The sequence below is a fragment of the Chaetodon trifascialis genome, chromosome 4 (genome assembly GCF_039877785.1).
Source record: "Chaetodon trifascialis isolate fChaTrf1 chromosome 4, fChaTrf1.hap1, whole genome shotgun sequence".
NCBI lineage: Eukaryota > Metazoa > Chordata > Actinopteri > Chaetodontiformes > Chaetodontidae > Chaetodon > Chaetodon trifascialis.
In genome coordinates this window covers 10,770,200-10,796,260 of record NC_092059.1, presented here as the reverse complement: position 1 = coordinate 10,796,260, position 26,061 = coordinate 10,770,200, and the positions used below count along the sequence as shown (strand labels likewise).

Genomic DNA, 26,061 nt, shown 5'->3' with positions numbered 1-26,061 from the left:
TTCAAATGAAAAGGGAATACATCATTTGGGTACAAAAGGACTTCAAAGATCCCATTTTGTGCTTTTAATACGTCTCAACAACTCAGCAGTAACCAGTTCATATTAGCAATTGCCCGGTTTACTTTAAATTGTGACAACATGACCAGTAGAGTCTGTCCTAAGTATCTACATGTTTTGGTCCATGTCACAGTTTTTTTTTTTACCTTTGTTGCATAGTGACAAAGGCTGAAGATAGACAGGAGAGAGGGGATGACATACACCAAAGGTTTGAATCAAACCTGGGTCGCTGCGGTGCACCTTGGTGCATGCTTTGCATAATCGCAAATCTTTAATAGTAAAGATAAAATACATTTTATTTGCCGAAGGTCGCCTTACTATCATGTAAGATAAGCGATAAAGTCATACAGTAATCAACAACGCACCAGAAATAAAATGTCAGTACGTTTCGTAATACAACATACAGTAAATTAACAGTGAGACGTCAATTAACGACAGAGCATGGCTCAGTAAATGGGACGGCAGGTGAAAAAAGCTGGACAAAATCCACGTGGAGGCTTTACATTGCCCTGCAGAAAAAAGTGATGCAACGTTGGAAAAGGAAGTTTAGTCTCAATGAATGTCTGCTATATTTTTGTAGCATGGTGGATTTCTCTTTTGATTACAGATGCAAACAGAAATGAAGTGCTGGTTGACACAATGTTATGTAAATTACTGGAGAGAGCCATAGGTTGCTTATTTATACAATGCTGTCTAACGAGCAAGCTACTGGTTAGCTTGTCAGCGTTGACACACCCACACTAATAAGCGAGAAGTGGTGGCGGAGAAGTCGTGCAATTTGTGCGCTCCCAGCGGGTCTTCACTGGAGGAAACTGGCTGTGTGGCTGCAATTTTTCTAGTACAGACATATTTAGTTTGATGTTTAAATGCTTTCTAAATGGCCATTAAGAATTTTCAGGGAATTACTGGGACATGGTGTCACGTTAGAGCCATGCTTTCAAACCACCCTCCTTCCTCTGGGTGAGGTGGCGGAGCAGTCACCTCCTGATGGGGTGAGAACTCACTCACCTTTTCCAAGGTGAGAGCAGCTGGGCCAGTGCACTCCTGCCTGCCTGTCTGATAGGAGGTTATTTTTCTAATCCACTTGAGTGCCCTTATGCTACTTGATTGGACTATTAAAACCCAACACACAGGATTAAAACTGGGGTTTGGGAATTTAGTGTGTCTCGTCACCACTGCTGCAGCTGCTTCCATCTTAACCTGCTACAACAAGCCATTTCCAAGCCCCCCACAGATACACCTGCCTACTGACCCCCCACCTTCTGCTGTGGCTTTAAGCATGAATATACAGTACACACACACACACACACACACACACACACACACACACACACACACACACACACACACACACACGTCCTCCATCTTCAAATCCTCTTTCTCCTCAGCTGCTGCTGTCACAGGGGCCTGCGGATGGGGAGAATCTGTGACACCCATATAGATATGAGTGTCAAAGATAAGGGGCTGGAGGATGAGAGAGTAACAGCACTGCCTCATAATGACAGATGATGGATCTCTCTGACTCGCTCACTACTGAATCTGCTTTCCTTTAATTTTTTTTTGTTCACTCTGGTGTAACATTAGTGTAAAGTCTCACACTGAGAACAAAAGCCTTCCACTTCCACTATGGATGTGGACGATTGTGACATGGCAGAGGATTATCAGCTTTTAGCTCGGGGCTTGGTTTAGAATATGTTTTATGATAAAGTAATATATTGAATAACATGTAAATAAACATTAGGTTACGTTGCCTCATAACGTATTGAAATAATGGTGTGGTCGCAGGGATGGTACCTTTTCAGGACATGGTAAAGATTTGTTGTGTTTCCTGCCTTGATTGGCACGGACCAAGGGCATATTTTGCATATCGTCTTAGGTCTTTATTGTCACTTATGAGATATCCAAACCACTTTTGTATAGTTGACGTCATGTTCTCTTTCTCTGTCAAAAATTTCCCCAGCTTTGGAGGATAACGCAAGGTCACTTTTAAAACTTGAGCAGTGAGTAAAACAAACCAGGCGTGGATTAAGAGGGAACTGCAAGTTACTTGTGGCAAAGTGGCCAAAGACGTCACATTTCTGCAAGTTTGTGTTCTGCCTGTTCCACAGGTGTTTCATAAATTGAACACCGTGTCCCATTTGTTACACTTGTGGATAATGAGCATTGTCGTCATCCCCTCTGCTGTGGAGCCCAGCCTCGCCCTCGTGCAGACAGGTGCCGACACAGAGAGCACAGGTGGAGAGGCAAAAGTTGCCTTTGTGCCTCTCAGTCCAACTCATTATGCTTCCCACTTGCCAGAGGAGGTCCACATCCTCACCTGATTTCTTCACCAGTAGCTCGGTCAGTGCTGTGTAGTACGAAACGGGCCTGCACTTTGATGTGCAAGCGCAAAACTGCAGACTAACTGGCTGTTGTCGCATTCATTTCTGCTGTGTGATAGGCTGCTTGATCTATCCTTATAGATTAGAAATGTGCAAAGCTTATCATTGTTATCAACATAACTTTCATCGCAATCCCCCTATCAAGATTGTTCCATCAGCCAGCCCTGCTTTAGCTGTTTCATATGTAGAGACAAGAGAAAGATATTCCTGACATGGGCCAGGCCATCTTTTCCACATTTGGATGGATGCTGCTCTCTTTGCAGATAAATTCATTGCAGGTTCACCGCTGTCTTCCACTGTTCACATTTAGTGGGATTTATTTCCTCAGAATGACTGGAGCAAAATAGCAATATTGTCATTATATCTGGAGAACAAAAATGCTGAACAATGATTTTGTTTATTTCAGATTTTTCAGTTGTACCATTTAGATGCAAAGAAGACCAAGGTTTAACGGGGATTCATGTTGATGCATTTTAATCCAGTGTCACAGGTTATGGGCACAGTTCATTGGTTTAAGAGGAAAAAGCCTCATTTGATAGTGGCACAGTGCCTGACCCAGTTGATGGCGTTTGCCATATTGTTTGGGTGTTGATTAATCCTAATGCAGCTTCAACAAAGCTGGCTGTGGTGTGAAAGTGGAGCAACAGAAAGGCCTGGTGCCAGAGCAGTGCAGAGAGTAGCACAAGTAATATGGAGGCGAAATCTCTCAAGTCCCCTGAGCCCATGCTCGACTGCAGAGATGGCCACAGGTTGCACACACACACACACACACACACACACACACACACACACACACACACTCACGCTCCCGCTCCCTCCTCCTCCTGCTTGTCTCCCTTTATCATGCGTTTCCTCCCAGATCTGATGTAGTGGTGGGAGGGTCGGGGGCAGAGGGTGCACAGGCATTATTAAGCCCACTTGAATTAACAGGACAGCCCCCAGTCTTTCCTCTAAAGCCTCCAGCTGGGGGGAGCTTAATCCCCATGGTCCCCTGTCTCGCCCATTAAACAAACTCCCCCCACCCCTGCTCTGCTGCACACACTCTGCTGCACACACACACACAAACACACAGACACACACACACACACACACACACACACACACACACACGTGTGTGTGTGTGTCTGTGTGAGCAACAAGCCTGGCTCTGTGCGTGTGTGTGTACCAGCATGTGCGTGCGTGTGTGCGTGCATGCATGCACACACAAAGCACAAGTGTGGCATAGAACACACGAACATACACTTTAGCTCTCTTCTATGCTGGTAATTATTACTCTAGTACATGCATAGAAATAAAAGGATTTTCCCTTTCACCCAGACAACATCAACAACAAGGACACACACACACACACACACACACACACACACACACACACACACACACACACACACACACGCAGACATTCTTACCAGCCTCAAGGGTCTTACCTGCTTTTTGTATCTGGGAAACAAATTGAATGTGGGGCTTGACACATACAGGGCAGCAGATGTCTGGGTCGTTAAGGTTAGGCCAGCTTATTAGCATGACAAACAGAGCCCCGCAACCCCCCCCAACACCCCCGCCCTGTAGGAGGCCCTGCTTTTGAGTGGCCGAGGTGAGGCCATGGGTCACAGGTGATGTTGATTTTTGTGAAGGGCCACAGTGGACGATTGTCAAAATGCTTTGGGGTTGGTTGAAAGGGAGGGGTGTAGACTGGTGCAGCCCCTCTCCTCTCGAACACACACACTGACTTGGACTCAAGTAGACAGAGAAGATACATGTAAATATACATTCAAACAATCCTACTTACTGTACACCTCTTTTATTTTTTACTTTTTGATATTTTGACTTTTGTGGCATTTTGTTTTATTTTTCATGTAGTACTGTTAAAGTAATACATTTGCTGTTTAAGTTTAAACAGATACAGTCCAAAAAGGACACATACGTTGAATGCACTTCTCTTTCTACTTCATTGTCTGTGTATGTGTCCTCACATGTGTGGACGCTGTGTATACGTGCAATAGAGAACTGAATAACATAGAATTATTGGACTGGTTAAGAGCTCCAAATAGGAATATGAATAAAATTATGTATTCACAGTATATGCAGTTTTATAGCCTGATATAGTCCCTTGTTGGGCCAATCAGATACAGGAATTTTATATTCATATGCACAGGGTACAGGCAAGGAAAAGTCAAGAGAATACAAGACGGCTTATTGTGTGGATTATCATAGTAAAATAACCAAGCTGTTATTTATTTTTGGTATGAATTGATATTTTAGGACAGAAACAAGGATCCTCAGTATTGTACACAGTGTCATGCATTTGAACTTGCCATGATTTGTCAAATTAAATAAAAATATTTAATTTTACTGGCTGGGGTTTTCCTCTAAACCTTGAGGAAAATAAGATTTACAAGCTGAATTGTATCAGTACCTCTTTGTCTGCTTGGGCCGCTTTGCCTTACACCAAGTACCGCAGCAAATTCACCAGAAAGAACGTGACTGTAAATAAAAACAGATGTCAACTGACTCGTGCCATGTTTTTGGTTTTGCTCAAGTCTGCGGGAGCGATGTGAATTCACCAATGTGTGTGTGTGTGTGTGTGTGTGTGTGCGTGCGTGCGTGCGTGCGTGCGTGCGTGCGTGCGTGCGTGCGTGTGTCTGTGGAATCTATGGGCGCATGTGCAGGATCTGCATCTGTGCAGATTTGTGTGTGTGTGTGTGTGTGTGTGTGTGTGTGTGTGCATGCACTGCATGAAGTAGTGCATGAAGAGAAAAAAGTAGAATGGTAATGAGTTTGTGCTTGTGTGTGTTAACATGCACACTCACATACGAGACATCGAGAGCTCATGGGGTGGCGTGTATGCGTTTTTGTGTGGGAGTGATGGCGGGGGGTATGTGGTTTGTAGCGTCTGCATCAGTATTCAGCAGTGGCTCCCTATGAGGAGTGTGTGGGAGGTGGGAGAGAGGGTGGTGGTGGTGGGTGGGGCAACCCTTCCTCAGAGCAGAACGTGCGATGTGCTGGAACAAAGTGGCGCGACGGGGGGCTGCCTGATTGGCCCGGCCAGGCCAGGGCCCCAAGATTTACCAAAACGTAAGGCACCACATCAGTTCAGACAGGAGAATTAGCTCCTCTGTTTTTGTGCCTCAGAGCAGCAAGGCCTGGACTGGAACAATATGTCGCCTCATCTCCATCGAGGTCTTATTCAGACACCATAAGGATTCACAGCAAGGCAATTAAAACCTCCCTTAGTCTGTTTGTCCAGGAGGCGTCTCCTATGAGACAGGACAGGTTTCTGTTGCATTGTATTCATACATGTTGCCATCCTGCTGTGAGGTTGGCGCCCCACTAGTCCTGAGTGCAACCAGTCCCATCCTTATTAAATAGCTCGATATTTGGACACCCTGTGAATCGTGGCACACAGGCTAATGAAGTTTTCTCTGTGTAAGCGGTATTCAGACCAAAAATAGGACCATTTACAAATCACTGGGGTCTCTATCAGTGTGGGTGTGTTTCTACAGGTACCAGTAAGAACACAAAAAATATCCAGAAAGTCCAGATTTGGTAACAGATTGATTATCAGACACAGAAACACTGCACAGCAGTATACCTCGAGACAATTTACAACTGGAAAGTTACCATGGTGACAGTCACTTTGTAGACAGTGAGTGATGGAGAGGGAAACGGTAGGATTACACTGTTCATCACACAAAGTGTTCTACCAGTAATGTGTACCTGCATTTACTTGGCCAGTGCAGTGTTTTGATGGATCGAGTGCCATTGCGTTGCATCAAAACTTGAACCAGGTTCAACTTTTGGTCAGATGATCCTGTGTTTTTCTGGCTCATGCCATCAGCATTGGTGTTGACACCAGCAGAAGTGTTTTGTACTGAAGGCATGGCTATGCTTGAAACAAAATTGTTCCTGCAGTGTGTTGTCCAACCATGTCTGAAGACAGAAGTGTTTATAGTTTTTCCAAATGGCCACTGGTAGGAGGGTTGAAAAACCTGCCATCATAGAGAGGGCGGCAAAATGTGCTAATTGTTTAGATACATAACTAACTGTGCACACTTTGTGACTTTTTTGTGGCATTCATAGTGTTTCACTTGTTTGTGTGTGCCTGTGTACTGTCTCACCTCTACCATCCTGGCCAGTTGCTGTGTGATGGTATCTTACTTGTTGGATTGTTGGTGTCAGAGGCATTTGCACCATTTCCAACTTGAAAATTGGACAGGGAGGGGAGTCAGATGCTGCTTGACCATCTGAGATGCACTTTGGTTGAAGCATATTAAAGCCTTAACACACAGTGAGCACACTGTCAATGCACCAGTGTCACTGGAATGGAAGAGGAGCCTGGTTTAAGACATAAAGATGCGATAGGGACACATTAGGAGACACTCAAAATAAAATTATTTGTCAAGAGGGAAAAAATAGCTCTGCATATTAAAACTTTTAACATGCACACATCAGAACTTTAGTGCTGGCTCCTTGCTCGAGCAGATGAAACAGAAGTTCCCCGGTGTCAGCCACATGCCGGCAGTCCAGCTTTCTGTTTTCATTGTCCACTTATTTGTTGTGAACTTTGGGACTAATCTTCCCTTCCTCCCTCCCTGTCTTCCCTCTTTTGCTGGCTGTTGTAAGTAATAACCTTGGTTTTTACAAGCAGGCATCAATCATCTGTACAACCGTACTGGGTGTAATCTTAAAGCCCCCCTTCTGCGAGGCTGGCTTTAATCTCAGCCATGGTCTCCAAACCCACAGCCCTGTCGGCCTCACCACTTTCCCCACTCTTGACAAATTGCCCATTTCCCTTGGCTTTGCAATCTCTGCACTATTTTTCCTCTGTGTGTGTGTGTGTGTGTGTGTGTGTGTGTGTGTGTGTGTGTGTGTGTGTGTGTGTGTGTGTGTGTGTGTGTGTGTGTGTGTGAGAGTGTGTGAGAGAGTGTGAGTGTGTTTTAGTATGCCTGCCCCCAACTTGTGTCTGCTATGCTCGTGTTCATACCAATGTGCGTGCGTGTGTGCGTTTGCAGATAAAGTCTACCACATTTTTTGTGCACATTGCAGGGCAGTGTGCCTTAAGTGTCATGTTTGTGTGTGTTTGTACTGCACGCTTGGCTGGCCTTGCACAGGGGGTCAAGATAGTTCTGGAGAGTGGGGAGGGAGGCCGAGCCATGCCAAGCCTATGTTAGCAAGGGCACTTCACTCGAAGTGATAAAAGTAGAATAATCCCCTTTAAAGCGTCTTAACGAGGTCAAATCTGCTGCTCTGCAAGGGGGAGGTGTGTGTGTGTTTGTGTGTGTGTGTTGTGGGGATAACGCTGCAGAAATGGGGGTAAGCCTTGGCTTGGTTCGTGAGAGATAATAATCAAAATCAAATTCCTGGCCCAAACAGGATTAGGCTCTCCCAGCGCTCTAAAGCCCCTGTCCAGAGCGGCTGAAGACACAATCCTATTCCTCAGCCTCTCTCTGTCTCTCTCTCTTACACACACACACACACACACACACACACACACACACACACGCTCACACACCTACACACACACACACACACACACACACACACCTACACACACACTAAACACACAAACACTCAGCAGCTAACTTAGCAAGGCTCGCTTGGCCCAGACAGAGTTGGCTGGGGTGAGCTTGGACGCGGGCCAGTTAGCCCTGTCCCTCTCTCAGATCACTGGGCACATACGCTTTAGTCCAAACACTAATCTGGGATATTTAGATGGAATTGTTTGGTTGGAGCTATTCTTAGATGGAGGATGTGATCCTGTTTGGTGCTGGTGTATTAGCAAAAGGCTTAAGCCTGCAACGTCTGGCTCAGTGAATCATGTCATGATGGATTTTTGCTGAGTGGTTTGCCTACATGTTAAACACATACCCCATGTGTTGTATTCACCAGTACACACAGTGGGACATAATTACCCCCCTCAGTATGGTGAATGCTTTGTGTAGAAACTTCTATTTTAGAGGAAATGGGCCAAGAAAATGGGAATATCTTTGGAGAGTCTTGTTGAATTACTTGTAATGTATCACAATAATGCATCCCATCGAAACACCACTTTGTGTACTTGCACTCAGCAGTTTTCACAAAGGCGTTTTTCTAAACTGCACACACACTGCACTCACATCTAGGCCTTAATTTACCCCTGCAATTTCTAATCCCACCACCAAACTCAACTGAAAAAGCCAAATGATTATTTTGCTTTCAGCAGAATACTTTCCCATCTTTCCAGTCATTGTGTTATCTTTGAATAATAATGCGTCTGCGCCTGTCCTCCACACTCAAGCTGGGCAATTGGAGTCTGTGATGGACAGTGGAGGTGGAGGGCTCAAATGGCATCCTTGGGACTGTTGCTATGGAGCAAACAGACAGTCTGGCATTGAGAAATAGGCCAACTGCTCGTCAGTTTAGATCTTCTGCATTCATTTAAAAGTGGGAGTGAGATAACATCCAGTCATTAGTGAGTGATTACAATGCCAAGGCTCAATCCCTGCCCCCAACGCACACACGCACACATACATATACCACACGCAAACACACTCCAGCTGAGATGTAAACAGTCAGGCAGTGCTCCAGGAAATACAATCCCCAGACTGCCGCTGCCCTTAGGCAGGATTTACACTGAGCAGAATGTTTTCCAACGTATCCTGCTGTTATTGTGTGGGTCTGCGTGTATTGTATATGTGTATATCTGCGCCTAAATACTCTACTGGATATATGTACTGTATTCATGTATGGTTGGTGTGTCTAATCACTGTAGTGTGGTCTGTGTGTGAAGCCGAGGCCCACCCCCTGTAATCTCCATCCCTTCCCACTGCCTTTGTCAACTGATCTATGGAGCAGAAACAGCCCTAGCCTGATTCTTATTTAAAATAGACATTATGGTTCACAGTAGATTTCACATGGATTGGACCAGATGATGAGGCCAGGAAGGGTGGGTGGGTGTGTGCTGGGGGGGGGGGGGGGGGTGATGATGAGTGGGCTTTGGGTTGGTGGGTGGGGGATGGGGGTGGGGCAGCAATTTCCTGAAACGATGAATCCCATTTATTCGCTGAAGACTGTCTCAATTGCCTCACCAGCGCACAAAGCTTTTTAATGCTTTAATTACGTCTCAAAGGAGCAGGGCAGAATCAAATTAGAGATTGTCCTACATTTAGGTGCTGCGTGTGTGTGTGTGTGTGTGTGTGTGTGTGTGTGTGTGTGTGTGTGTGTGTGTGTGTGTGTGTGTGTGTGTACTATGCAAATTTTGCATGTCAGGGAGAGTGTGTGTGTGGGCTGTTGTATCCTTGTGTATGATTCATGGCAGTGAATATTTGTTCCTCTGGCAGCCAAGCATCATACATAGAGGCTTATCACACCCCACACACAGATGCACACACACACACACAAAATCTGTCGCTCACACACACCTATTCAGTATATCTTTCTCTGTCACATTCACACAGTATAGGCTATTCCTCTATAACACAAACAAAAGCATGCACACGCGCCACACACACACACTAGCCTAGCCTCTCTCTTGCACAAACACATTTTCACTCACAGCGTGTAGGTACCTTTTTTGTCACAGCAGATGGCATGTGTCACAATATTACGGCAGTATTTCATTAACATTATGGGCATCCATCTGTTGTGGGCTCTCAGGCCCCCATAGAGCACCTTGTTTTGGTCACTGACAGAGAGGGAGATAATAAACATTGTTAGCTGTGTATATTGCATGGAGCCAGGAGAGGTCTGCGTAGTCTGGTGGTGCAATGGCAAAAGTATCAGGTCAGCACTGTGAGAAACATCCTTCAAACTCCTGCACTTCAGGATGTTTTATCTGGGATAAAATCCGGGATTGGCTGTTTGTGATGACCTTAATTGAGAGTTACGGGTCGACTGTACTCAGTAACATATTTTACCTCATTGGTGAAGCAATATTTCATAAGACTATTCCAATACTTGTGCCACCAGTTGTGTGTGTTTCCCATTAGGCAGGATTGATGTGGAGGACCTTTCTCCCAGGTGCAGGGGTTCTGTGTTTGATGTGGTTTTTAATAACAAAACCATGGCCTAAATCGTTTCAGCTACCTTCCCGTCCTGTTAGTAGGGTCGTAAGCTAGCGTGTATATTGACATCGCCTCCAGCCAAACTTTCAAATTACTGCCAGCCAGCAGCCAAATGTGGCAACATTTGATCTGGAGTCAGTAAATGCAGCGTTTTCACTGAGTTCTGATCTAAGTTAGAAATCTGTGAAACATTTCAACTAGAAGGTGAAGTGTGACCGTTATGTTGAGGCCCCAGGCAACCAGACCGCTGCCAACCACTTCCTTCAGTCTGGTCGCCCCTGTTGGCAACCATTCCCACATTAAAAAATCCCCTGTATCCATTGCCCTCAGTGTAGAATCATCAGCCTGAATGAGAGCGTTCCTGTCACTATGATTTACTCTAAACTGAAAGTGTAAAGTAAAAATGAAGGGTAGAGAAAGACCAAATGACAACTGATGAGCATTAATAATCCACAAGACAGATATATCAATAGCAAATAAGATTAACCACAGTAAACAACATTTAGAAACCTCCACTGGAGTTTGGAGTCAAAGTAGGACTGATGAGCAGCATGTACACAATGGGCATCATGTCTCTTAAAGTGAATAAAGCCATTGAGGCTCCTGAAAAACACAGTGTACTCCATTCTCAAAACAAAGACGACTTTTCAGTTTTTTATTTGTTCACTGCCTCTCCATATCAAAACTCTAAGCCAGCTCTGATTTGACACAATCTGGATAGGCTCGCAGAAGTGGAATATTGGGCTTTACCCCACTATAACACAAATACAAAATCTAAATTTATGTTGCTTAAATTGAGACACTTGTTTTTACTGAAATCCATCTTATGCCGACTGTTCACGTATATACTTCTCTGTCATCATCCCACTTATGCATTAAAATATAGTAACCTTTCTGTCTTGTTGGGTCCTGCTTAATGTTCTGGTGTCTCCAACTCATCCCCAGGATTAAAAGCTCTGTCGCCAACTATAACAAAGAGTTATTGAGGAGTTCACACTTTTATAGTATCAGCGACAAGATCCCCATTAGACAAAGCCATCAATACAGTAAGTTTACAAAGTCTTCTGACTTTGTTTTCACAGATTTTAGTTTGATCAGATCAATTTTCTTGATCAGTTAAATCTAATACTTTAGGTTGTAACCTGCAAAGAAAGTGAAATTCCATGGTCAGATATCATTGTCCTTGTAAGTATGTTAGCATGCTGATGGTGGCATTTAAATGAAACCTAAGAAGGTACCTCTCAGAGCTGCTAACATAATGAACTTGACCTATACAGTGTTTGAGAATTTAGTCTGATTATGTCACAGCACTGAGAGATAAAAGTTCTAACATGTCCCTCTTGGCCTTTGCTTGTTAGCTTTATGATGTTTTGGCTTTGTAAAAGTTCTTGCCTTCCTTTTCTTGCTTTCTATTCCCTTGTCTTTGTCATTTTCTGCCTCTTCTGTCTCCCTCTGTTTTCCCTGTGGAACTTGATGCCCTACCTGGGGCGGTTGACTGAGTGAAACTTTGGTATTTTAAACGTTTGCATACTGTGCTACACAGGGAGGAAATCAGATCTAGGGCAACAACTCTACCCTCAGGCACAGGGGGTAACCTGTAGGCAGACACACACACACACACACACACACACACACACACACACACACACACACACACACACACACACACACACACACACACACACACAGAGTGTTCAGAAACCCTGTCAGTGCAGGGAACAGTCATTGCAGTGTGAGTTGCATGGCTGCCTGTAGCTAAGTGCCTTGTGTTGACACAGGCTCTGTGTGGCACAGGCCCATATAGCCAAGCTGCTGTTTGTTTGGTCCATGCCATACTGGCTGGAGAGATAATGGAAAAGGTTATTCTGGTTTACAGTCAGAGCCTCTGTCTCCAAGCAGTGGCTTGTTGTGTGTGGATAGGGGGTGTCTGTGTGTGGTGACAGCATGATAATGTCAGCACTTCTCATGACATTTGAAAGTGTAATTGCTGGGGTCACTGTGCTCTTCACTGTTTTGCAGGACTGCTTTTTTTTTTTTTTTGAATGACCTCCTCACTGTCTGTCTTTCCCTTCCAACCTAAAGCATGTAGATTTTCCTGTTTTATTGTGTCTGTTTAATAGTTTTTGTGTGTGCATAATCTAAAATGCTTATTTTGATGTCCAAACTGAATACTATTCACGGACATGCCTTTACCCTGGGAGGCTTTAGTAAGAATTCAACTCCAACCCTTAACAGCGTTAGAGCCAAACACTGCCTTCTGAGCCACAAACCAAAGAATAATTCAGCCTTTGAAGCAGGCAGGCCTCTTCCTACAACCTGAAGCAATCCTGTTGCTTAGCATATTCTCTGGCTGTGGTTTTGTGAATGCAAAGCAGCCTATTTGTAGTTAAAAATGAAGCTGAGTGACATGCCGTGGGGAGCGGGCTACAAAGCGTCAGGTCATTCCCAACAGTGGCGGGCTAGCTTCCCGTAAGTGCTGCAATCAGATTTCTGATGGTTTTTATGTCTGCTCAATCGTAGTGGGAAAATGTCGATTTTTTTTTTTCTCTTCCCCCACCTGACCCATTATGCAGCCTGCTGAGAAATAATGAGATTTTGTCCCTATTTGGGTTTGATGCTTGCTGTGCTATAACACACAACCAGGCCATCCACCGCTGCCTGGGGAATGTAGTGTGGGCAGAATTACAATAAGGGCTAATAGCAGCATCCAGGCTAGGTGAAAGAGCGATGATGTAGCTTGCTGTATGACACCCAAACAAAGCCTTTTTGACATCATATAGGTGCCTTTTGGTGCAGTTTTGTCCATAGTGCCTTTCAGTTAACATTTATAGTATGGCAGGCCAAATATTGAAATGAACACCAACCCTGGGTCAGCTATTGGTAGATTACACAATGTTTTCAGGTAAGACCATGTATGGGTCTTTCCCACCACATGGTAAGGCTCAGCTTGACTTTACTCTAATTTAGTATTTTTCCACTGTGGATAGCACCTGGCAGTGGGTACTTTTTTTTGGCCTCCGTTGAGTTTCCAAGCGAGCTGAGTCGGTGATGTGAAAGCACTGCAGACAACAGATTGGTCAGAGGGAATCATCTAATCATCCACTTGTTCTGTGAACCACAGAACAAGCTGCACAAACCCGACATTTTTAAATAGCCAAGCTACCAGAAACAGCAACTGCAAGATTCTAAAAGGTGACGCACACCATTCCTTTAATATCCTCTGTTTTAGGGGGAGCGTAGTTCCTTTGTGTACATAGTGAATGTGCGGTGGAGCAAGTGAGAGAGAGAGCAGCGGAGGGTGATGGTGAATGCGAGTAGAGGAGGAAAAGGTTAGCAGTGAAGTTGTCTGTTTAGCACTGAATGTACAATGTAGGCTACAGTTGGTTAGTGAATAATGATATAATCAATAGTATCATAATAATAATATCATTGCGAAACAGAACTTGCTCGAAGTAGCCTACGCTGTTTAAATTAATAGAAGACTAAAGGCCACAAAGTAAGTAAACAAAGTAAAGCTCCTGTGCTGTTTCAAAACTGCTGGAAAAGTGAAGAAGTTGCAGCATCGCTTTGACCATCAGGTCCAAATTCCCACGCTGCTAGCCTGGCAGTTGCCGCTCACTCTCCGGGTGTCTTGTTTGTGCTACTGTGCTAGGTGCTGAATGGGAGTCTGCAACTGCCTCGCAGGCAGTGTGTACTGGAAGAAAACACCAAACATTATCATAATGAACATAAACAATGAATATGGCTATTGTTAGTACTCACTGTGAAATACTAGCTATCAAGCTAGCATGTTAGTGTTGGGTAATTTTGGCTGCACTTTCTCAGCTGTTCTTGTACGAGTAACTCGCTATAGCTGTTGCAATGTATCTGCCTAGCCTTGTGGAAGACCTGCAACAGCCACATATACCTGATTTTGTATTTATTTATTTTTTATTTCTGTCAGAGCATTTGATTTAATGGTTGCTGTCGGGATATAAACGCAATTATAACAAACACAACAAAAAATGCCTCTAAAATACTTTACCTACCTACTTGCTTGTCCAATTACGATCAGCAACACCACCAGCAACTCCTGAAATATCTGAAACTTGAATTTGGTTGTGTTTGATAGTGTTGAATTTAGTTCCAGGAACTCAAGTTAACAGTTGAGTGTGATTTTGCAATGTAGCATGGAGAAGGATGACGTCAGTGAGGGGATTTAAGAGAGTTTTTAAATGGAGCTAAATCTTTTCAACACCTTAAATGACTCGACATAGTCTCAACCAGGTTCCCTATAATAATATTTAGAAATGTGTGTTACCATTATTATTTATACTAGCAAGATTTATTCTAGCATGAGTAAGTAGGTTTGCATATTGTCACCCAAATTGAATGTTGGAATAACAATAAGGGCTGAATAATACACATTAGATTATAAGTTGGACTCAGTCATGTGTCATCAATCAATATGCTGTTCTGGCTCACAGCATATGCTATTGTTCATAAGAGGCCATGGGTAATAACTCTTAAGGTTGCTTCAGCTCTGTAAAGACACTGCCGGAGCCAGACCAAGGACAGAAACAGTCTGGGTTATGTCTATAGAAGGTTAAATAGGGGTGTATGTCGATATCCATTTATGGCTAATTGTGGCTGTGTGTGGGTTAGGCTCGTGTGCAGGCGCATAATTTCACAATGATTGAGATATAAAACAGAACAGCGCATACTCAGGGGTTCAGAAATCTGGCAGAAACAGTGGGTATGCATATTTCTACTTTTGTGAATACACAGTTTTAGTCTTGAATCTACTCTGGGTTTTATGCATTTGGCCCCTTGTGTGTGGAAACATACTTGGCAACCAATTTCTTAGTAATGTTGTACCCATCGGACTGCATCAAATTGAAAACTGCTTGATTTCATGTTCATGTTTTTAATTATTTCTCTCACTCTGCTCTTTCTCTGTTGCTCACCCCTTCTCATCTTTCTTACTCTTTCCACTCCTTTCTTACCTTGTCTTCTCTTGTGCTTCTCTCTTTGGCAGGCTTCATCGCAGCAGCTGAAATTCACAACTTCTGATTCCTGTGACAGGATCAAGGATGAGTTCCAGTTCCTCCAAGCACAATATCACAGGTGCAAACACAGGAACACATGCACACAGGCGCACAAACACACACAAATACAAAGGGGAAACAGTTACATACCCCAGCCTGATAAGTGCTGCTCTTTGTAATGAGGAGTATATCTCCAGGCTATACATGTCTCACTTAGTGCTTTTCTTTATTGAACATATTTGTAACAGTAGCTAGTAGCTACAATGTTAAACTGTAGAATTGTGCTGCAGTGTGGCTGCAAGAACCTGACATAAAATTTCATTTCACATCCAGTTGTCACATACATTTACCCTTGGAAACCAGTCCATTTTTTATTTTATACGGCTTTAGATTTCAAATACTTTCCTTGGAAGTTCTCTGGAAATAAATATATAATTTGACATTAATTAGACAGACAATGTTCAATTAGTACCCTTCTAATTAATAAACTCCTATTAGATGATAAGCTACGGACTAATTTTTGGTGAGTGCTCAGCACCTCAGATGAACATGCAATAATGTGCAGTTTGTCTACAGGCAATCACAAAATTCAACATGTTTGAAGAATACATTTTCTCTTAATAAATGAATAATGAATCTTTAGTTTAAATGGAGCAGTTCTTTCAAGGAAATCATGAGTTTAACTAAATAACTTAAATAACAGTCTCAGAGCTGAGTCTCCCTTTCCCCTATTTGTAAACCAAACTGCTTTTGATCAAAAAAAAAAACAAACTAAAAACTTAAAGAAATTATTTGGATATTCTTTGGCAATAACCCAACTATAAAATAAAGCTATGCATAACATCTTTAACTTGGGGGACACTTCTGCAGTCAGCTGTGATATGGTGAAGATGTATGCCTTTGTTTCATTGTTCCTCAACTCTACCACCACACTGCACACTGAGGAAACATCCTTTATTGACTCATACCTAAATCAATCTCGTTTACCCAAGGCTATTGATCTCCCTTTTCTGCTTAAATACCGCTACAGTGCCAGAAGTCTGAGGCACTTCCAAAGTGCCTGGTTCGACCTCAACTGATCTGTTTGATAGCAGTTATAAAGAGAGGGGACGCCATGGGGTCTGCATCTCAGCAAGAGATCCTCTCTTTGTGCGAGTGGAGTCTTTTGAAGCCCGCCTTCCTTCCTGAGGAGGTTGGTTTGTTCCTCTGTACCTGTTCTCCCAGAACCTTCCAGAGGCTTGCCTCTGCCGGTTTCAGAGACAGGCGAAGGCAGATGAAAGCTTGGCAAATTGTGTGCAAAATCCTGATCGCTCTTGTTTGCGGAGGATTCTGAAGCAGCAATAACACCCTGCGTGTCTTTTTCCTTGCCTTTGGTTTTTGTAATTCCCACAACGGCGAACAACACCGTTTAACCCTCTTCAGAGAGCCAGGGCGCAGTTGAAAGAATACCTTTTTTGTCTGAGCGTACAGAACATGCATACAGTGCCTATTGACTCAGGAGGGGGGCTGGGATGGGGTGGGGTGCTTGGGAGCCACAGATGAGGCTTTGTAGCGCTCTGCTGCTGTGCTGTGCTTGTCTGTTGCTGAAGCCTTTAAAAGGCAAATGTACCGCAGGCGTTCCCCTGGGTATAGTAGCAAGCATTGTAGCTGTCGCTGTCTTCCTATTTCCACCCCCCACCTCTCCTCCCCTCCCCTCGTTCACATGCATAAATAGATCAGGGAATACATAAATCAAAATAAAGATGACAGCAGGAGCGATTTAGAGACGGAAGAATCGGCAATAAAACTCCATCAAAGTGTCGTTTGAGAGCAGCGGTGCAGGCCCGGGGGCTGCTGAGCACCAATCAGAGGAGGCACAAAGCCAATCCCAGGTAGGCTGGCAGCAGGGAGGCCTGTCGTCATGACAACCCACCACACGGCCTACGCATGTATGCAGGGATAGCAGGAAGGGTTTTATGTAGGAGGAAAGGGGAGCGTTTTGGATAAGTGGAGGCTGCTCTTGCACACACAGGAATAGGTGGCAGAATAAACCTGCCCATCACCCCCAACAAAGAAACCCCCCAAGACTGCCGATCAGGTTGGATATCTGTTGCATGCCATCACATAGACAACCGTGATCTTTCTGTTCAGTGGACTGTCTGTGTTTATGTACAGCAGAACACATCCTCACCTTGATAATGTGTTGGACATTAGAGTCAAGTACCTGTTACTTGCACATTTTCATCAAACTAGTTGAGTTGTGGCTGCAGCTCTAGATGGAAATGCAGTTTCAACTGAAAAAGGTGTTAGCCTTTAGATGCTAGCCACGGTGAACTAATTAGTGTTGTTGCATTCCAGTGAAATCCTTGCAGTGGTTTACTGTTTTCTTTAGATTCTTCATACATGAAGCGTTAGCTGTTTCTTTGGAAACGTTGTCCTGCCTGCGAAGGGATGTTCATGCTTTCAGAAGCAACAAGAACAGTTTGATTAAAAACAGAAAGAAACAGGCTGAGAGCATCAGTGGTAGACTATGATATGTAAATATGTCCCAATACTGCTTATATTCCCTTATTGACGAGTCATCTCTGGCCAGTGCGGTGCAGAAACATCACAGTAATAAAACCTTAAAAACAATGACATCACCACTTTTTATCTTCTATATTACTGCTTGGCAGAATAATTACAGCATGGTTTGAGATTGTTAAAAACCTTTTTACTTTAATGTAGCGCAATTAAAGATAATTTCAATTTAGGATAATTGCACATGAGGTTATCCTTGTCCTCAATCCATTTGAAAAGGTATATTAAAAACACAGCCCCTGGGACCTCTGTGGAGGTAATTGATCACAGTGACATCAGGATGCTGAGCACCTGATATAAGGCTATTAACTTATACGTTTGGAAAAAGGTTTTGTGTTCTGAGTGTACTGAATAATTACCAAAATAAGAGCAGACATCAGTAGATTCTAAAAGGGTGGCATGGTGGCCCTGTGCTGTAAAGTGATAATACCTCACCTAAGCCCCATGGGACCTGTCGGGACCCAATGGTTCCACCCAGGTTCGGCCAAAAATTTAGGGCCTACTGTCTGTGTTGGCCTATGTACAGGGATTTTTTATTTACGTGATACAGCACACATTATTTCAGGTGGTAAATAGCCTATTCATGTTGCCTAGTTAAGGGTGGGGCATGTCAAACAAATTTTGTCATCTGTGAAGTTTAAAACTACCTGAAACCCTGCAGGAAAATCGACAGTATGGAGGCATTTCGATTTCGTCGTCCGTGCTGATAATAACAAAGCAGATGGTTATGTAAATTGTAGACCATGTGGGGCTCTGATGAGATATGACAGCAAGAAGACTGGGAATTCAGCCTTGCAGCAGCATGTGGACAGAGGGTGCTGAATGCAGGCTGCTTAACAACAATTATGCGACAGGGTAAAACAAATTCATTGCTACATTGGTCTTGTTCGGATACTACTTTCCAGTACTCAGGTCAGGTTCAGACAGGAAAATGCACCCTGAACTGCCTTCAACTGTATATAAAACAATCACGATTTCAAGCTGTTTTTCAATGTTAGAGTGTCCAACAATAGCAAAACTTGAAGTCAAACAACGATGAGCACTGAAGCTAACTGCAGCTAACACTGCAGCTGCTGCGATAATTATAGAAGAAGCACAATACTGCATGCGTGAGCGAGTTCACATCATTGGCGGTATGTAACACTGCCTTCAGTCTGCCAGTTAAGACGAACAGTGATGAAGATTCAGCCAGTACTCGCTGTAATCGAGCTGTCATTCCTGCAGACAGCTGAGAAGAACATCCCAGCATAAATATACACACCCCATCAAACAGGTTTCAGACTTATCCTAAATCTGAAACCATGCACCGTGTGCTGGCACATATCTCTATTTGATCTGACTCTTATCCCGTCCTCACATCGCATGATGTCTTCTGAGACTGGCACGTTGTAACTAGTTCAATCAAAGGCATCTAGGGGAGTTCTTTTCCCTTTTTTTCATCCCTCTGTCTTTTTCATTTGACGATCAGGGTGACTTGTTGACGCGTCCTCCTTTGTCCTGTCGCCTCGCGTGACATCAGCACTGACATGATTACAGCTAATGGCTGTCGCAGGGACTGGGTCACAGGAAATACTCCAACACTAAATTTAGACTTTGTACTTCACTGCTTCTTCTCTGATTTAGAAAGCAGACATTTTGGCCAGACACATCTCTGCTGTTCAGAATGAGTTTGACCTCCCTCTGTCAATCGACAGCTTGTCAAACTCGGCAAAAACCACCGCCGCCGCGGACTAGCAAAGGTGAGGATAATGGAGGTTGTGATGATGATAAAGATTGGAATGGTGGCCGAGATGATGACAATGGATGTGGTGCAAGTGATGATGAAGGTGAAGGCAGTGATGAGGGTTGAAGTGATGATGAACGCGATGACAGTGCCATTGGTGAAAGTGAAAGTAATGATGATGAAGGGGGCAGAAGTCACCTGGTGTCAGCACTTTGGAAGGAAGACTGTCAAGCTGACTAACAAGGTCTGACGCTCATCTCTCTCTCTCCCCAGTTTGAAGCTTGAGTGTGACAAGTTGGCCAGTGAGAAGTCAGAGATGCAGCGCCATTATATCATGGTGAGTGAAGCTATGTGTGTTTGTGTGTGTTGTGCACAGATAATGACTTGTTTATCCTTAAGTGTCACATTTCCACAATATGTTCGACCAATGTATTTGATTCTTTCAGTTGTTGCAAATCCAGCGCTTCAAATGTTGGTGTATATGCAAAATAAATTACTTACTGTTGCTCTTATGTTTTCACCCTCACGGTTAATTAATAGTCTGAATTCATTAATAGTCTTTCCTCCACCACCTTCTCTTTGCAGTGCAGTTGCTCTGTCATGTCTATTTTCTTGCTGCTCATGTTGAAATTTCTCTCTTTAAAGGTAATTCTGCTTTATTACAACTTGGATCCCATTTTCATGGGTTTGACCATCTGTTCTATGTCCTCGCAAAAACTGTGCACAACAAGAACATTGCTGAGATCTTGGAACGCACAAGTCAGACTGGGCAGGAAAAACGAGCTGTCAGACGATCATGTATGTTTTAAACAAAGAGTTACATTGAGATGGAATCTCACAATTACATTTTTAGTTTTGGTGTTCTAAGTCACAATCGCTTCTCAATTCGAAATTAAGTATTGATTCAGTAAACAGAAAGGGCACACAACTCTGTCTGGAATGTCTTTTTGGTGAAACAGAAGTTTAACTACGTGTTATGAACTACTAGGGCTCCACTGCGCTGCAGTAATGGAATGGAATCAAATGTAATGCACCTGAACAGTTGCCTTAATTGAAGATGAACTCTACATGACTGCAGTGTCTATCAGCTGCACTGTGGTCTCACAGGACAGTTACACTGACTGTCCAGCCAAGAAGAATGAACGCAGCACCCAGTTTATCACAAACGCCCTAAAATTACATTTGTTTATGTTGAAGTGAAAAGCCCTCTAGAGACCAAAGGGATGATGACTATTGTCCATCGGGAGCAAAGAAAGCAGTCGGGTGATGTTATTATACAGCCGCCACGTCTGCAGAGGGAATAGGTCAGGGGTAGATGCGTGGGCGAACAGAAGAGGACTTGTTGGGCAAACCTTTTTCCGTACCATCACCATAACAAAGAGAAGCTATAATGTAATAAATGCTTAGCATGAGCCAATTTTTGGAACGTTTCAGATTGTTGCCGATTAGAATCACAGTCTTATATCTTAAATGAATCTACCCTCCAATCCTCCCACCAACCCCAGACACACGCATTGGAATTGTCTGAAGGAACTACCTGTATATATGTGATTTCTCTCTCCCCAACCCCATTCATTTCCTCTCTTTCCCCATCTATCTCTCTACACACATACGCGTTCACATGCAGACACACACACATACACACAGATGTGCTCACCCGCTCTCTGCTCCACCTCGGGGCTAATCTCATTGTTGCTGGCCGTGGCTGTGTAGCCGTCTGATGTTTTGCCTCTAATTGATCCTCTGACTGGCTTTAATCTCATCTAATCTGTGCCGCCGCACTGCTCTCTCCACCATCAGCCAGCCAACAGGCACACACTTTTGCACACACTCACATACACACTTCTCTCTGTTTATTTCAGGCAGGCGTGAGCGCATACAATTTCACTCATGCACACACACATACTCGGGCATTGTCAGTCTGATAGCAGCTGTGCACACGCATAAACACACACATTGTGGCAGAAATGCATGAATGCATGATCATGCAAATAGATCTAATGAAAAAATCATGACAAATTTTTAAATTCAGAAGTGTCTCATTTAAGATGTGTTGTAATATGTATTCTCTGATATTTACAATTATTTTTTTCTTTTGCATTCATTATGTTGATTACTGTCAATGATCCAGATTAAGGTAATAGTCAAATCAAGCATTCACAAGCTTTCCCAGTTTGCCAAGTTCAAATGATTTCTTTGATGGTCGGGTAAATGTCCGGCAGGAAGTGTGGTAGCCTACAGGCTGATATTATCACAAAGTGAAAGGAAAAATAAGGGCTTGCAGATGTTTTTGTTGTGTTCTTCTTTTTAAGAACATGCATTGCTTTGCTTCCAGTTCAGTCTGTAACTGAATGCATGCATGTGCCAAATCAAGACAGAGAAACCAGACAAAGCTGTAAATATGCAAAGAATAATTGAAATTGTGAAGAGAAGTTCAGCTGTAGGATTTGACCCCTTAAATGTTGTGGCAACACCTTGTCATGTATGCATTACCAGCCCTAGCTTTTCATCAGCCTCCTCCTTGATGTGTCACCTATCGGCAAACATTACTGGCACAGGCAACATGAAAGAGAAAATACAAAGCAGTCTAAGCAGACCAATCATGCAGTTTGCAGAGTAGCTGTCATTACATGAGGAGAGTCACATAAGGAACAGGTCTACATCAAGCAAACGTATAGGTGTCTAGGAATGTCGCCTTTTATTTTTGAAATTTGAACAATCATTTGAAAGAGGATTATCAGTCTATTATGATAATAACAGTCCATACTGCATACAGTACACTAGCGGGGCGTGGTCATCAATGGCACTGTTACTCTGATCTATTACATGCCCTGTTGCTTTATCAGTAAACTGGCATATTGTTCTTAATTAACATAAAGTGGAAGAAGCAAGCGAGTTATGCTAAATGAATAATCATTGTATCAAACCATCTGAGAACTGGGTCTGCACAATATGAGGAAAATCTGTGATAACATTGTTCAATATTGCAACGAAGATAAGACTTGTGGTAAACAAAATTTTAAATTGTGCATATTAGCTATACAGTTCTTAGGTGCACCACTAACATAGACCCCAAACACTGAATAGCCTATACCCAAGACATGAAGCAAATTATTTCGAACATGCATATTTTTTACCAGCCAAAATGTGCGCGTCTTGAGTGTGACTTCAGTCTTTAATTATTAAAAAGGCTGCAGTGAAACAACTTGAATATTAAAACAGAGGTACTTGTGGACCTGATAAGATTTTTATGCTTCCGTGCTGGTGACAGCTGTAGCCAGAGGCAGTTTGTTCTTAGATTGGCCAGCTGTCCGTCCCATTTTCGTGAATGCAATATCTCAGGAATGCCATCCACTTGGGCTCAAGGATGACCTGATCAGAGTTTGGTGGTCAAAGGTCCATTATTCAATGCCATAACTCAGGAACAGAGGAGGAGATTGCGACCATATTTCACATTTGGTCAAAAACTGAATTGGTGACACTAATCTAGGGTGCCCTCTTTGAAGCTATGGTGATTGCATAGATCTGCTGGGTTGAAAGATTGTGAAGCATCCCCGTTTTAGAATATGTAGCTTTTTTGCAGCAGCATTCATATTTGAAGCGTTGTAGTTCACCACAAGCTCATTGGTTTTGCTGTCACTGAGCTTCAGGAGATTTCACCATGCGATGAAGCTCTCTGTCAATCCTCTGTCCTCCTCTGAAAAAATAGTCTCTAAGACAGCATGTCAGCCTATATATTTCAACAAAGGAAAATAGAAAAAAAATAGAAATTTTAAGCAACCGTTGTGGCCATTCGAGTATACATTTCTGAGGTTATGAGGTACACTTAAATGCAATAGCGTCCCTGTCGGTGCCCACACACTTTGCCATACGAGTTTATGAGGTGCACCTGAATGCTCCATGAAGTCCCTGTCCCTGTGTCAAACTCCAACACAGACAGCAGCCCGAAACAGAGCACCCATAAATGTCACCAAAACACAGTAGAGCCTCTCAGCGTCATTTATTACACGACGTCTCGGTGCAAACATTTACCTGTCAGCGTGGCTGATAGCCTTCCAAGATTTACGCACCAAATGGAAAATTTTCCTGCATTTGGTGCAAGGTGGGTGTTAATTTCAGACCCACTCGCATCTGTAAATGAGATGAGATCATTGGGTTTCAGTCCCTGTTTTACGATTTCTTTATCATGCATGTTCATATCGACATGACAAAAATACAGTTGATCAGTCAGCATTACTGAGAACTAATGCAGAGAGAATTTTGGATTTAAAGCCAGATGGAAAAATTGTGCATAGAGGTGACGCTGTTTGCTGCAAGTCCCTGCAGCATTGTTACCACACATCTGAAGTCACCTGTTAGGAGTCACTCGGTGAGGTAGCGGAGGCAACACGAATAAATGGAACAACGTCAGTTCTGTAGCAGATTTTATAATTTCACAATGTGCACTGTCTTTGTTCAAACTTGATTTCTTTTTCAAGTGAGAGCCCTAACTGGGAACAGGATACTTTGATGCAGCGCTATAACACAGGTTTTAATCTAATTGTAATTAGATTGAGTGATCAAGTCTGTGATTTGCAATGCTTTGTATGTTTTTCTTTGAAATACAAAGATATTTTTCTCAGAGTAGAATAGAAGATCTTTATTGTCTCTGCACAAGTATGAGATTAAGTTTGTGGTTTCTGAACTCAATGCTATAAAAACAACAGATAAAGTAGAAATAAAACGGTAGTAAGATGAAATAGCAATACAGTCAAGTAAGTAAGTCATGAATATTATAAACTAAAATAAAGTGTTCGACAGCAGTAAATCAACAAACAACAGAACCAGCACAGTGCAGGACTGTAGACATGGAGTCTTCATAAAACCACAATGTGGATGAAAGTATTAATCCCTGAAAACTGAAGTATTAATTTAAGCCACTGTCAGTGTATGTTCAGACAGTAACACAGGATGGAGAGTGGACCCCTGTGTAACTGTATGGCTTATTTGGTGGCATCGTGCAGAATGTGTGTGCATGTGAAATCAGTTGTGGCGGACAATTATGGTGGCAGTCAGACAGTTTATGGGGGATATTCAGTCAAAACCATCTTCAGATTCAGCTCAAAATGTTGCGATAAAATTGAACTATGAATGCAATACGGCTTATCCTTCCCTCCTCCACTCACTCACTCACACACATACACACATAAACACACTTATTATGCACTTGCACGCACAAACACACACACACACACCATGCACATACACGCGTATGCTTTCAATCGCACTTCCACTCCATCAGTGGCAGGCCCGGCCTTGTATCCCCACAACGACCCTCCCACCCCTCACACACACACTCCTCTAATAGCATATCAGGTTGCCCCACTCCCCCGGCCAGCGGCAGCACCTCCATTTCCCCAGCGCTGTAATTACTTTAGGGAGCTTCCGCGTGGGCCCAAGCAGCTACAGAAAAAAGGACTGTGTGTGTGCATATGTGTGTGTGCAGCATGCGTGCATGTGCATTCACATACAAGGTATTGTCAGTGTGAGATCGAACAGAAAACAACAATGGTGTATGAGTGAGACCAAGCCAGAGACAGAAGTGTGTGTGTGTGTGTGTGTGTGTGTGTGTGTGTGTGTGTGTGTGTGTGTGTGTGTGTGTGTGTGTGTGCGTGCGTGCACGCGCACGCATGTGTGTGTTTGTCGGTGTTTGTGTGCACATTTATGTGTGAGAGATCTGTGTGTTTGTTTTCCAGTGACAGAGCCAGTCCCCCTGCAGACAGAGTGGGTGATTAACAGGGTTGACGCCTAGAGGGTGGCCCTCTCATTAACACTGAACACACACACACACACACACACACACACACACACACACACACACACGCTCACTCACAGAGGCTCTTTCTCTGCTGTCTCCTTTTCTTTCTCAGTTCCTTTTGCTATTTGTAGCCGTGCGTCCTCTCTTTGAGTGAGTACATGCAGGCGTATTTGTGGTTTGAATAAGTTTACAGAATCAAATGCTGGGATCTTGGAGTCTGCGATGTGTCATTTTGGTTTGACTGTGTGTGTTAGGATAATTTTGTTTATTCTCAGCCTGGACTTTTATTACATCAATTTTAGATTCATGTCTGAAAATCTTGCAAGTTATGCCATGTGATTATGGTTGGAGCTTGCAGTGACGGGAGGCCTTTGAAATGTCACTGTTTTTCATCATCTGATTGTAATCATATTGTGTTTTTTTTATATAGATTTTATATAGATTTCTTTCTTTTTTCTCTGGAATTATGATACAA

General features: G+C 43.3%; 1 protein-coding gene across 2 annotated transcripts in view; it reads left to right on the top strand.

The window, feature by feature from the left end:
- The window catches only part of tle5 (TLE family member 5, transcriptional modulator), a 41,182-nt gene that overhangs the window by 2,351 nt on the left and 12,770 nt on the right, over nucleotides 1–26,061 (top strand). For both annotated transcript variants that reach the window (XM_070961365.1, XM_070961363.1), the window contains exons 2-3: nucleotides 15,498–15,586; nucleotides 20,063–20,126. In XM_070961365.1, coding sequence (XP_070817466.1) covers nucleotides 15,498–15,586; nucleotides 20,063–20,126 — 153 coding nt within the window. The remainder of the gene's footprint in view (nucleotides 1–15,497; nucleotides 15,587–20,062; nucleotides 20,127–26,061) is intronic.